The 13,484-nt window shown below is 35.3% G+C and overlaps 1 protein-coding gene across 2 annotated transcripts in view; it reads right to left on the bottom strand.

Annotated features, from left to right (window-relative positions):
- Positions 1-13,484, bottom strand: part of LOC140153678 (thioredoxin domain-containing protein 16-like) — a 47,505-nt gene that overhangs the window by 22,369 nt on the left and 11,652 nt on the right. The window contains exons 4-10 of one of the 2 annotated variants that reach the window (XM_072176486.1): positions 12,178-12,252; positions 11,064-11,188; positions 10,691-10,784; positions 9,859-10,012; positions 3,402-3,571; positions 2,596-2,662; positions 1,353-1,418 (exon numbers count right to left, since the gene is read on the bottom strand). In XM_072176486.1, coding sequence (XP_072032587.1) covers positions 1,353-1,418; positions 2,596-2,662; positions 3,402-3,571; positions 9,859-10,012; positions 10,691-10,784; positions 11,064-11,188; positions 12,178-12,252 — 751 coding nt within the window. The remainder of the gene's footprint in view (positions 1-1,352; positions 1,419-2,595; positions 2,663-3,401; positions 3,572-9,858; positions 10,013-10,690; positions 10,785-11,063; positions 11,189-12,177; positions 12,253-13,484) is intronic. The other variant, XM_072176487.1, reaches the window with a different exon arrangement.

Below are 13,484 nucleotides of genomic sequence, written 5' to 3' on the forward strand. Positions count from 1 at the left end.
TCCGACTTCTTCAGTCCTGATGAAGTCAGGGGCCTGAAGAAAGTTGACAACCTTTGAAGAAGTCAGTCTCAACTGGCAACAGCTCGAAAACCTTTTCAATCCGACAGTACACCCGAGGAAACCTTGTTGCTTGTTATGGTTTCCCTTTGCGAAATACAATATTCAGCAAGACTTCAGAATAATGGGGCATTTCTAAATCAATATGTTTATTTCCCGGTGAAACTACTGATAACATTACATTTTGTATACAGAAGATGTAAGAATAACTGTCACTACAACAACAGATTAGGAAGGTTAGAAACACATATATGACATTGACAGTTACATGATGTTTCAGTGTATAATTTGTGCACCAACAGTTAATGATGTTGACAGGGAACACTAGACTTTTTAAAGTATAATTATTTGAATTATGTTACTGTTTGTTTGGCTGGTGAAAATTATTTGTTTTTGTTACTGCCCATGTCAATAATGTCCTCTGCTCGCGTAAATTCACATAAGGGAGTGCCAGTCACACATTATGTAACATGCAACTAGCCCAAGAGCTGCACCTAAGTGCGTGCTTGCCGTTCTATATCAAGACACAATATTATGAGTCTCACTTTTTTGGCCAATTATAAGCAGAACAAACTAAATTATAGGAAATGTTAAAATAAAGAATATTGAAAATTAGGCGATTTTCAAGATTTAAACAGAAAAACATGATTAGGGTTACCAATCCCGGCAATTTGGCAGCCTAATTGGCCGGCTTTCAGAAAATTTTCCTCATGTTTCTTTAAATCATTTCCGAGCACATAGAAACCAATAGTTAATAGAAAAAATTAGAGATTTAAAAAAAAAAAGATTTTTTGGTGAAATCAATGCAGGATTTGGGCTGGAAATTGTGGGCAACCCTGAAACCACTACATGATTTTGCTCAACACATTTACATGTAGAATCTATTTAATGATGAAATGGGCTATTCCAGTTGAAATCCACACTACCCCTGTGGAGGATTTTGGAAATATCTTCATCAGGGGAGTATGAATTTCACTTGAATTGGCACATTAGGCAGCTCCATTTGAATTCCATACATCCTCTGAGAAAGATTCCACCTGAATCTTCCACAGACGGATGGTGAGTTTCAAATGGAGCTCCATTTAAAATTCATACTCCCTCTGTGGAACATATTTCCAAAATCTTCCACAGGGGGGTGTGGATTTTAAATGGAATGGGTCAATAGACCGATTGATTGAGAAACATGATTCAATATTAGGGAAGAGTGTTACATGGACTTAATAGTGATTGGTGTTATAGGCAACACAAAGATGAGAGAATTCCAGTGATGATTATTATTTTGTGCATAATCTTACAGGTTGTTTGCCATATTTTTCTGTGTACTCATCATTGTTGTCTTGCATGCTACATGAAGTCTTTTCCTGTTGGAGACAAAAGATATGCCCTTAACTACACCCAATTCCATGCTTAAAACAAACATACCAACCAACAATTCTGTTTTTCACAGAATATTTTTAATTTGCCTTAAATGCTGGAACACTGCCTGCGCACAACCCATTTGTGGGAATACTCCTTTCCTTGCGCATCCAAGATGGCCGCCATGAGCATGAACGGCTGTGTTGGATGTGCAGTACAGGTCAATTTCAAAACGGCTTATCATGAATGAGGAGTAATCATTTGAAATGTCTATGAAATAATTGTAGGTATGTTGTTGCTAGTATCCAATTGTTAACCAATTTTCAATTTTGATGGTAATTATACCCCTTTTTGCATGGACCTCTGGTTATCCTCATTTAGTATTCAACTTTCTTTCACTCAATACACCTCAATGTGTGTATTTATCCAACATTAATCGCTTTCAATGAATATAACTGTGTTTGAATGAAAACTGCATTAAACATAACTCATTTGTGTTTAAGCAGTTTGTTTTTCATCAAAACACAAAAATGCCCCCCTATCAAAATGACTCAAATGGTTCATATGACTAGCCTTCCCATTCCAGAAAAATACAGCACTAATTTTTTGAGATTAAAAAAAAATATTATCAACTTCAAATGAAACACGGCTCAATCCTAATTATTCAGTTAGTACTAACTGGCAAAAATACTTACATTTTTAGGGTGTTTTTCACATGCTGTGACAATCAAGACTAAAGATTTGTATGAAGTCTGATTTCAATTTATGCATTCTAATTTTTGGAAAAGGCATGTTTCATTCTTATAACCAAATCATATTTAATTATTAAAGTAACACAGAAAAGTGAAAATTCAAGCAAAATTTCGGCATATACTCAAAATTTTGAGTGCTTAGACTTGTTCCAAGTCTATGATTTTTGTGACTCGATTGTCAGAAAACATGCCGAAAATGCATGCTTTTGGCTCTTTTTAAAAAGAAAATTAGTTAAATAGTGAACATTTTCTTTTATCTCTAGTTAGTACTAAATGAATGATGAGGAATGAGATATGTTTCATTTGGCAGAACTTGATAATATATTATATTAATCCCTAAACATTAGTGCTGTACTTTTCTGGGAATGGGAGTAGGCCACAAAGTTAAGGTTTACATTTGAATATCACATCATAATTGGCAAGTACTTACACCTGGGGGTTTAATGGAAACACAGGGTGGTGGTCGAGGACACAGGTCTGATGTCTCACCTGGTTTCCTACAAAACAAATTAGAAATTATATATAATGAAAAAAAAAAGTAATTTAAGTAAATAAATATAAATTCTAATAATAAAATACAACAATAATAGATATACTTTAAGTATATAATTGTGAATATTAAAGGGGCATTTTGTGATCTACAGCCCAATGGGTTGGCATCAGAAGGGGGCGCCAGTTCTGTCTGGGGGCATTTGGCCCTCCTCATGGTGCCACCACTGCTGATTAAGAATATATTTACTGATATTATCTAGAGCAGGCTTCCTCAAATAGATTTGTTGAAGCGCCACATGAAATAAAAGAAAAATGCAAAGCGCCACTCGCGAAGGAGCCATCGCGGTGCTTTAGCACCGCCGGGGGGAGTCAGAGGGGGTGACCCCTTTGAAGCTATTGATTTTTTAAAATTTGAGGTGCAAATGACGCCATTTGGTGCAACATTTTGTACTATTTTAGCCTGTCTTTACAAGGAGAACATGGGAATTAATTTTTTTAAAAATCCAAACGCGCGCCAAGCACCACTGAAGCTCACGGCGAGCCACAAGTGGCCAGCGCCGCTATTTCATGGACCCCTGATCTAGAGACTTACGTTGTGTTGATGGCAAACACTAGGTTGCCTTTGTATACTTTGGCAATCTTCTCATATACTTGTCTGTGTCTGCTCCCCAAGGGTGGCACCTGGAGCACATTTCCCCCCGCCCCTAGTTACGCCACTGTTACTGATATTATCTAGAGACTTACGTTGTATTGATAGCAAACACAAGGTTGCCTTTGTATACTTTGGCAATCTTCTCATATACTTGTCTGTGTTCTTCCAAGTCTTCTTCTGTTGTGATCAAATAGGATACAGGCAGACCTAACATCTCGTGTAAAGGTTTGGGCAGCTTTTCAGCAAAATTACTATCGTCACACTGGATGTAGGAAATGAAACAGGTTGATATGATGATGGTAATATGCAATGTACCAAGTCACCAAAAAGAAAGAAAGAAAGAAAGAAAGAAAGAAAGAAAGAAAGAAAGAAAGAAAGAAAGAAAGAAAGAAAGAAAGAAAGAAAGAAAGAAAGAAAGAAAGAAAGAAAGAAAGAAAAAAGAAAGAAAATAAGAAAGAAAGAAAGAAAAAGGAAAGGAAAGAAAGAAAGAAAAAAAAAAGAAAGAAAGAAAGAAAGAAAAAAAGAAAGAAAGAAAGAAAGAAAGAAAGAAAGAAAGAAAGAAAGAAAGAAAGAAAGAAAGAAAGAAAGAAAGAAAAGAAAGCAAGAAAGAAAAAGAAAGAAAAAAAGAAAGAAAGAAAAAAGAAAGAAAGAAAGAAAGAAAGAAAGAAAAGAAAAGAAAGAAAAGAAAAGAAAAGAAAAGAAAGAAAAAAAAATTTTTTACCACAATTGCATTTTAAATATAAAATTTTATCTCATTCCAAATCTATAACATAAATTATAATGGTTTAATGGTTATCAATTATTCAGACATGGATCAATGTGAATCTGTTATTTCCATATTACTATTAGCACTGAATTATATTGTGCCAAATGCATATAATAGCCATATCTCCCTTCTGCCATCCTTGTAAGTAAACACCAATACTGTACAACTCATGAAAGCTCTCAAAACATCTGCAAGCATGTGGGTAGTAATTTGAAATTCTACAGCCTCACAACCGTTCAACCACAAGAGAATAATGCAGTAAATTGAAGATTTGCATGGGGCATACAGTTTGAATAGAATATCACAGAGCACAAAATGACTACAGGAGAATATATGATTTACAATTGAGTCCAATTTATACCCAAGGCTAATGCATCAAAAAAAAAAACCCATCAAGTGGAATTATGTTGTTATAATATACACTAGGATCCACAACATGCTCATCTATCAGGGCACAGTTCTTTAACCCCAATACATTTGTACATTCATTGAATGACCTCAGAAAATTTGGGTACAAAAACTCATACTCTGCAACTTGAGGTCAAATTTTGCACTAAGAGTGTTTAATTGAGGTTATTGAACAATGCCATTCGGATGAGGCCATTGTGGTCCATAGTGATACATGTATCTTATTTGACTTGAATGAATATGCCCATTGACCAAAATGATGAAATAATCTGCTTAGCACCTTTTTTATATGCAATGCAAGCATTTTTTTCACAATTTTTGTTTTTACAAGGGATAATAATAAGAATCGCACCACACATGTTCCATACTGTTTTTCTTTGTTACTTGTCCAAGGGATACCAAATATATCCGGAATCACACAGATGTTCCACAGTCAATCAAAACAATATATTGCAGGAGTGAATCAATTTCTAAGTTTAATTTCTAAATTTATTACTCTTATTTCATTTTAAAGGTTACAATATGCGATGCGATAAAGCTAAATGAGTCTGATGTCGATCAAAATCAAAATTCAGTTTTCAAATTCAACACATGAGTCTTTCTCAAAACTATATTTTGCTGAAAACCCCACCACAATTAGACTTACGGTCCCAGAGATATGGCCATTATACAAGTGTTGCTCAGAATAAAATACAAAGAAAGTTGAATACTATTAAAATCAATATTAGCGACATCCAACTCATTTTGCTTGTTCACAATGCAACACTTTTTGCTGTTCATGAATATTTCATGGTGCATTTTCATGTAGCAGGAAATAAACATCTCAAAAAAAGTAACTAACCCCCTTAATAAATGGCCATTATTCAAATAGGGACTATTGTATTACAAATCTATAAAATGTGCTGGAAGCAGAATTTATTTCTGCAAATTTTGACACCTCATTTGATACGATAGCCCAGAAAACAATAAAACACCGGTTAATTTAATGTAGTGAGGTCCAGATTTGAAAGTTGCACTTACATACAATACAAAAACACTCAGATATCATTACACAGATTTCCTTCCATTATATTGAATACAAAATCAATACACTGCAACTTTCAAATCTTGGGTTACATTGATTTAAATTTACGATGTGACGTTAATATTTAGACAATTGCTAAAAATGAGATGTCAAAATGTGCAGAAATAAATTCTGCTTCCAACGCATTTTACAGATTTGTAATACAATCGCCCACTTTTGAATAATGGCCATTATTTAAGGGGGTTAGTTACTTTTTTTTTAGATGTTTATATAAAATATAAGAGAAAGTGAGCACTTCTTTCGGTCAAATTTAAAATTCATTTTAGTGACAAATATCATATCCGAGTCTGTGATGTGTTTACAGTAGTACTTCAAATGCATTTGCTCAAAGATAATCAGGTTGATGCATGCAGGCTCACACAATAACAAAATATTAAACCATCGCAACTACACACTTTACATTATAAGATCTGTAATGCAGTGTATTTATACTTAGTGAAGGAGATATAAGTGTCACATTTGTTTGGCTCTTTCTGTCGAACACGACTGTCAAGAATATTTGCTTTTTTTTTTCGTGTGTGTAAATCTTTATCATCAGTTCATGAGCTGCAATTCTTGAAAATTTGTAAAAACAAATAAATAACATTCACTCATCCCAATAACATCAGATAAATAGGCATTGAAGCTGGGGGGCACACGAATATGAAAGTGACATACCTGTGCCTACCGGAGTAAGACACCCGGTATATATCAGTGGCAATTTATGTTGAAAAAAGGGGGTCATTCAGTGACGACTCCAAGAAAATATGGATCATTATGTGTGGAAACACTAAAATTTGGGTGTCATTAATCGTGAATAAATACTTTCTGGTCAAAACTGCAAAATTTTGTGAAAAATCCCTCATTTTGAAGCAAAAATTGCTACAAAAGTGTATAAAAAATTGAAATGCGTGTGAAGCGCTTAATTTTGTTTTTCAGATTTGGTGTAAATTTCTAAAAAAAGGGGGTCATTGGGTGTAAGCTGATGAATATAAAAGGGAGTCATTGGGTGGCAGATTTGCTGTAAAAAAGGTGTCTATTGATAGGCACATGGCATGTGTGCAAATATATACAAGTGCCCCCCCACATTTAACAGTCACCAGAAAAGAATGGATTGAATCATGGCTGTCAATACTATTTGCACCATTTTAATGAAAAATGCATGGCAGGTTTTGTTCATGTTGTCATATTCCCATTCAATTTATACAATAACAATAGATTCATTGTCCGAACCATGATTTTGATCATACAACCAAAAAATACTAAATAGGAACAACACAACATATGTTTAGGAATTGTTAGAAAAAAGGATGCATTACATTACATTGTTATATTGTGGGTGTCAGTGTTCGATTTTCATCTATTTTTTTGTGTAGCAAAAATTGCTACTCACTTTCAGATTTGAGTAGCAATTCCAAAATTTTGAGTAGCAGTTTGTTTTCACCATATTTTATCGATTTTTTGTACTTTCTTATCTTCTCACAGATTACTCAATCCCAGTACTCAATGTTTAAAAAAATGTTATGCAACTGCAGTGTTGCAGACCGAATGTGGTTCAAAATTCGGCACCTAAACTTCCTAAGCTGATTATCGTGTGCCCTTTCTAAACGCAAATTTTCCTTCAGTAATCAAGAGAAGTCCTACATTTTTGAGTAGAGGAAACTCACTAATTTATTAGCTGAAGCATTAAAATAATGTGAGGAATCTATGAAATCCTAAAAATCTTGTATAACAGTATAATTTTGGAAGATTGTCACCAAGCCCAAGGACACACGATATTTCCATCTCACCACTGAACTATACACCATATAAACAGTGCTACTTCTATGACGTCATAAAATTAATATGCACGTTTTTAGTTATCTGGCAATACATGGAAGTTTGTAACACAACACGTCATGGAAATAAATTTGCATACAAGGGAGGATACTGTATTTAGTTTAATGGCGTAAACATCACGATTTTAGGGACTTTTGAGTCATATTTTTGTGGATTATTTTCTTGGAAATAGAATTTATGGAAACATTTTTGACTTCGACAAATGGCAACTTGCAAATGATGGTATATCAGCGTGGTTCACGATCGCAAGTAGGCATTTTTCCCCAATTTTTGGGATCGCATTTTTGCTACTGGTCTGTGTAGTTGAGTAGCAGTTTGTAAAAAATGACTCGCATTTTGCGATGCGAGTCCAGGTAAATCGAACACTGGTGGGTGTACTCCGGGGATGTACATCTTTATCATCAGACCAACAGGCCCTCAGTACATAAGTTGCACTTGTTGAAAATGTGCAAAAGCAAAATACAAATATTACTTGTTCATCCCCATAGCATTACGTATATGGAAATAGCCACCAGAAAGGATTTGATGAACTTATGCTGGAACCTCAGGGTTGGATGAAAGTGTAGTAACTATCACTATATCACAAAAAAGCTAATATGCTATTTTTGACTTGGATTTGTGTTGCAAAACTACGTTTAGAAAGGTGTCATTAAACACCGATTTATATATTTATACAAGGCCTATATGTTTCCACTGCCTCCGCTTTTCAAAAATGCATTACTGAGTTGGAAAGGATAAAATTGCCTGGTCAAAATTGATCAATTGTAAAATACAGCCCACACCAAATCAAGAGCAAAATTTACTTTATTTGTTGCCAAATTCTGGTGACAAGAACACCATATTAGCTCATCCCCCAGCAGTGCACAGGAAATACTTTGCAATCCCCCATCGCCCACCCCCTTAAATTGTCTGCTCCTATATGTGCTCATATGTGATGTGATCAAGCAAAATCAGTCGTAACTCAGAAATGTTAAATTTTCAGTTTCTTATATGATAGTTTTAGCAGAAAACCCCATTGAAATTGAACAACCAGTTCCAAAGATATGAGTAATAAAAGAGTTTCCAAAACAAAAGGAAACAAAAGAAATAGTTCTTTTGTTTCGCTATATCTCAAAATCAATATTTCCGAGTTCCGACTGATTTTGCTTGATCGCATCACATATATGTTGCTATATGGCTGTTATATGCTGAGTATATATGCTGATGTTACTGGTGAGTTCAATGTACAACATCCACTGGATACAGCATGTGACAAATACAGAGCTATACGATCAAATTGTTGATGACAACATTTGATTGAATGGACTGCACTCCGCCATAACTACAGTGAAGGACACCAGCTCAAATCCTTTGTTTGGAGCCAATCGATAATTTCATGCAGGGCCTCTATACTTCAAGGAATTTTTCCAACCCCATCCCCCCAATGTCAAACAGAAATCTACGCCACTGTCCAAAGCTTCAGAAAACAAAGGACACAGTTTGCTGGTCACTGCTATAGAAACAAGACTGAACCTGCATCTAAAGCTCTAAACTGGTGCACTGGATTCCAAACGCATGTGAGCAGAAAACCAGCAAGACCTGCCCTAACATATCCCCCATCCTAACACTATGGACCACAATGGCCTCATCCCAATGGCATAGTCCAATAACCTCAATTAAACAATTATAGTGCAACAATTGACCTCAAGTTGCAGAGTATGAGTTTTTTGTACCCAAATTTTCAAAGGTCATTTACTGAATGTACAAATGTATTGGGGTTAAAGAACTGTGCACAATTAGATGAGAATGTTTTGGATCCTAGTGTAAGGCAGGCAAGACAGTTGACTGGAGTCTCCTGACATTGAGACAGTGACGCAAGACAGAAAGATATGGGGGGGGGGGGCATCACAGTTTGGGGACACCACTCGACACAGGCATACTACGGGGGCACTCACTTAAATGGGTGACGGGGATGTGCGGCCACATTGACCCCCATTTTTCAGCTCCCTCTCACCAAATGACCCCCTTTTTTGTTTTACTGAACTCCCTCTCACCCAATGACCCCCTTTTTTGTTTTCCTGTCACCAAAAGACCCCCATTTTTCACAAATATTGGGAAAATTTTTGACTGAATGACCCCGTTTAAATTTTTTCAATTTTGTACCAATTTTTATAATTTCACCCAAAAGTTTTCCCAGTCTCACTGAATGACCCCTTTTATTGGTAAGATTTTCCCCAGTCTCACGGAAAGACCCCCTTTTATCTATGCTCTCACTAAAAGACCCCTAGGTTTGAACTGCTGTCCACACATCCCCGTCACTTCCAAAGTTGAGTGCCCCCGGGCATACTACAAGCAGGCAAACACACACACCCCAACATACAGTGGCAGGAATATACTGTAACATTAACATGTTATGACAAAGTAAAAAGAATAGGATAAAACATATGTCTGACTGATTCACTTATAGGGCATTTAATCAATCAAAAGCACTTACCACAGTAGGGAGTGTAAGGGTCTTTATAAAGATTGCAAAGTTTTGTACAGTCATTGGTCCATGGTAGATGGAACGATCACAGTCCATATTCTTTGCATTGGCACAATCAAAGTACCACACACGGTCATCTTCTTCTTCCCATTCTGTTACATCCCTGAAGATAGAAATTAAACAAATTCAAATCAAAATTCATTAGTACCGGTAATAGGGCTGCTATTAAGTTATATATGTACAATGTTTGTAGACTGAGATACTGTGCACTCTTAAGAAATGCATAAATAAAAAGTGCTTCAACTTCTTTTAGCCATTCAACATTTGTTTAAAAAAAGGCATTTTTGGAAAGGAAATACGCTGTCTGAAAAGTTCCTATCTGTTAGCATTGTAGCACATCTACTGATCACTTGGTGGTCTTGGTATGGCGGCGCACATGTATTACATGGGCATTAAATTAAAGTGCCTTTTATATAGCCTTTGTACACTGTAGACACCACATTCCAGGAACAGCTTTTTCATTTATTGGATACTGACTTTATTGTTTGAATTATTGTCCAAATAAGGCATAAAATATGAATTTATACAATTTTTAGATAAAAAAAGTCAATTTTTAGTCTAAAATTGTCCTAATATTTGGGAAATGATTCAAAACACGAGGCCAATATCCAAACATTAAAAATAAAAATGTTCCTACACAATTATTGTGTAGGAACATTTGTATTGTTTATTGGTTATCATTTCCCAAATATTAGGCCAATTTTAGACTAAAAAATTGATTTTTTAAGCTAAAAATGTACTCCTGGTGTAAATATCGATATTAGAGATGAGAGACTCTTACTCAATTCCTAGTATATTGTCCATTCTGCTAGTAGTCATTGCAAATTGGTACATAAAACTGTAAGCAAACACTCCTTCCATGAATGCCCTGTCCTCTGAAATAAAGATTATACATAATAGCTGTCACTTTTCACAAGGTATGTTATAAACCAGTCACAATTTATTGGTGTTGTAATATTCATAATTTTGTCAGTCACTTTCCTGTGAGCCATCATAATCAATTATAACTTGTGTTTTTACGATATAATTTAATATTCCCAGACTCCTACAGTGTACACACCCCCCTATACACATGTGCATCAATGGGGTGTACTCACATAATACTCCCCCCACTTCCACCCCAACACACATAAACCCCCTTTTAACAAACTTACTTGGAGTTCCAATGGCCATAATTTTGCCAAAGATGACATTCTTCTTTGTTTCAATAGCTCTTAGTTTTAGAGATGCTAATTCCATAGCTGTATGCACAGTGGGTACTTCCATTAGCAATGCTAGGCTGACGAGGTAAAAGGATAAAGTAAAGTTAAAATCTCAATACTTTCAAAGAGTTAAAAGGGACCCTTAAAGAAGAAGCCCCGCCAGAGCAGTTCTTCTGGGGTGAACCAAACCTGCCTTGTTATCAAATTAATCAGTGACAAGATTATCTTTGACAGGTGCTAATTGATGTTTTAATGTTATTGCATCAATGAACACCTGTCAAATTCAGAGATAACCTCGTCACTGATTCATATGATAACCAGGCAGGTTTGGTTCACCCGAGAAGAATGTCTTGCGCTTGCGGAGCTTCCTCTTTAAGGTACCTTTTGATAATAGGAGGAGGGAGGGACAGAGCGAAAGAGACAGAGGCAAACAGAAAAAGTGAGTAACATAAATAATCTTTGCCGCCTTCAAATTCCAAACTCTATTTCACTTTCCACTTTTATTTTGATATGTCATCAATAAAAAGCCTCTACATGTATATTCGCTGTCGAAACAAGGGCTTAAGCAGCGAGCCGTGTACGGAGTGTTTTACACACCTAACTTTGTAAATACACACCCAGTTTTTGCCCATATGATCTATACTTAGCTTTTGCACAAATCTTAAATTTACACACCCAGGTTTTTGAATATACACACCCAAACCTTCAAATCCTGCCTAAGACCAGCATCAAGTGATGTAATAATCGGATTAACTACCACATCAATAGGGTAAAACAATTTTTGAATATATCGCACTTCACTGGTACGTTCACATGGTACCTCTGCATTGAACCCCGGCATTGAACCATATCAAGCTGATCACTCGCACCCGTAAGATTAGTATATTTGAAAGGAGCGTTATTGTATTCAATCTATGATTGCAGACATCCACAGGTGATGAGTACTACAACCTGCTTGTAGTGCAGTGCAATACATTGAAAAATTGTTTTGCCCTATTGCTATGGTAGTTAATCCAATTATTACGTCACTTTGACAGCGTATACAAGTATTACAAGGTGCACTTACTGAAGCACATTGGCGACAATGGAATCCAAGCTATACAGTATATCCATGGGCATCTCATCCAAGACATAGTCATCTCTGTAACGACACAATCAATCAAAATTATGCATGACATTGGATCAAGCAAAATTAATTATCTTATCCTCTTCATTTTATGAAACTGTTGAGCATAAATTGTGTGTTCTTCTGATGAAACTGTAATTTATTTACCAAAAACTGAATTTGCCTGCATCAAGATGGTCAGAAATGTCACCTACTTTCCTCCAGGAGAAAAGTATTAACTAAAAATGATTATCATTTACAATTTCCTCTGGTAAATCAAATTAATAATTGCCCTTAACTTATACTCAATATAGTTCGTTCATATTTGTTTCTCTTTTGCTAATTAAATCATGTTAATTGACAACTACATATTCTGTAAAAAAGTGTATATTAGTATTCTTGATCATAAGACCACAGCAATTGTGGAATAGTAATATACTACTCCCCATTCCAGAAAAATACAGCACTAATTTTTTGGAATTAAAAAAATATTATCTTGTTTTGTCAAATGAAACATAGCTAAATCCTGATCATTTAGTTAGTTCCTAACTGACAATAAAAGTCGAATTTTAATATTTGGACAATTTGAGGGGAAATGGGCCAAAAAACATGCAATTTTGCATGTTTTCTTACAATTGAAATCACAAAATTCTAAGACTGGGCACAAGTCTAAGCATTCAAAATCTTGATTATAGGCTGAGAGTGAGCTCAAAATTTTAATATTTTATGTTATTTTTGATAATTGGTTCTGGAAAATATTAGAAAATGTGTTTTCCAAAAGTTAGAATGCATAACTTTTTGGCCCTTATTTCCAAAAATTAACCAAATAAACTCAACCCAGAAAGTATCGAAACGATTATATAGATGGTCAGATATATCGGGAACTGAAATATATAGCAAAAACTTATTTAATGTATATAAAGCGCAGCTTTTTCTTGAGCATCTTGATACCTCTTTTGTTGCGATATCATTGGTCGAGTTATGGGCGCTTGAGTGGCTTCAAGTCGGATTTTAAAGGTCCTATTCAAGCCAAATGCGTTGTACTGTGACCAATAAATGACCACTGCTTTTGTTCGCCAAATTCAAATGAGTAAGTGCAACTTTCAAAATCCGACTTGAAGCCACTCAAGCGCCCATAACTCGACCAAATGATATCGCAGAGCAACAAAAGAGGTATCAAAATGCGCAGGAGAAAGCTGCGCTTTATATACATTAAATAAGTTTTTGCTATATATTTCAGTTCTCGATATATCTGACCATCTATAATC

This window comes from Amphiura filiformis, chromosome 5 (assembly GCF_039555335.1).
Source record: "Amphiura filiformis chromosome 5, Afil_fr2py, whole genome shotgun sequence".
NCBI classification, from domain to species: domain Eukaryota; kingdom Metazoa; phylum Echinodermata; class Ophiuroidea; order Amphilepidida; family Amphiuridae; genus Amphiura; species Amphiura filiformis.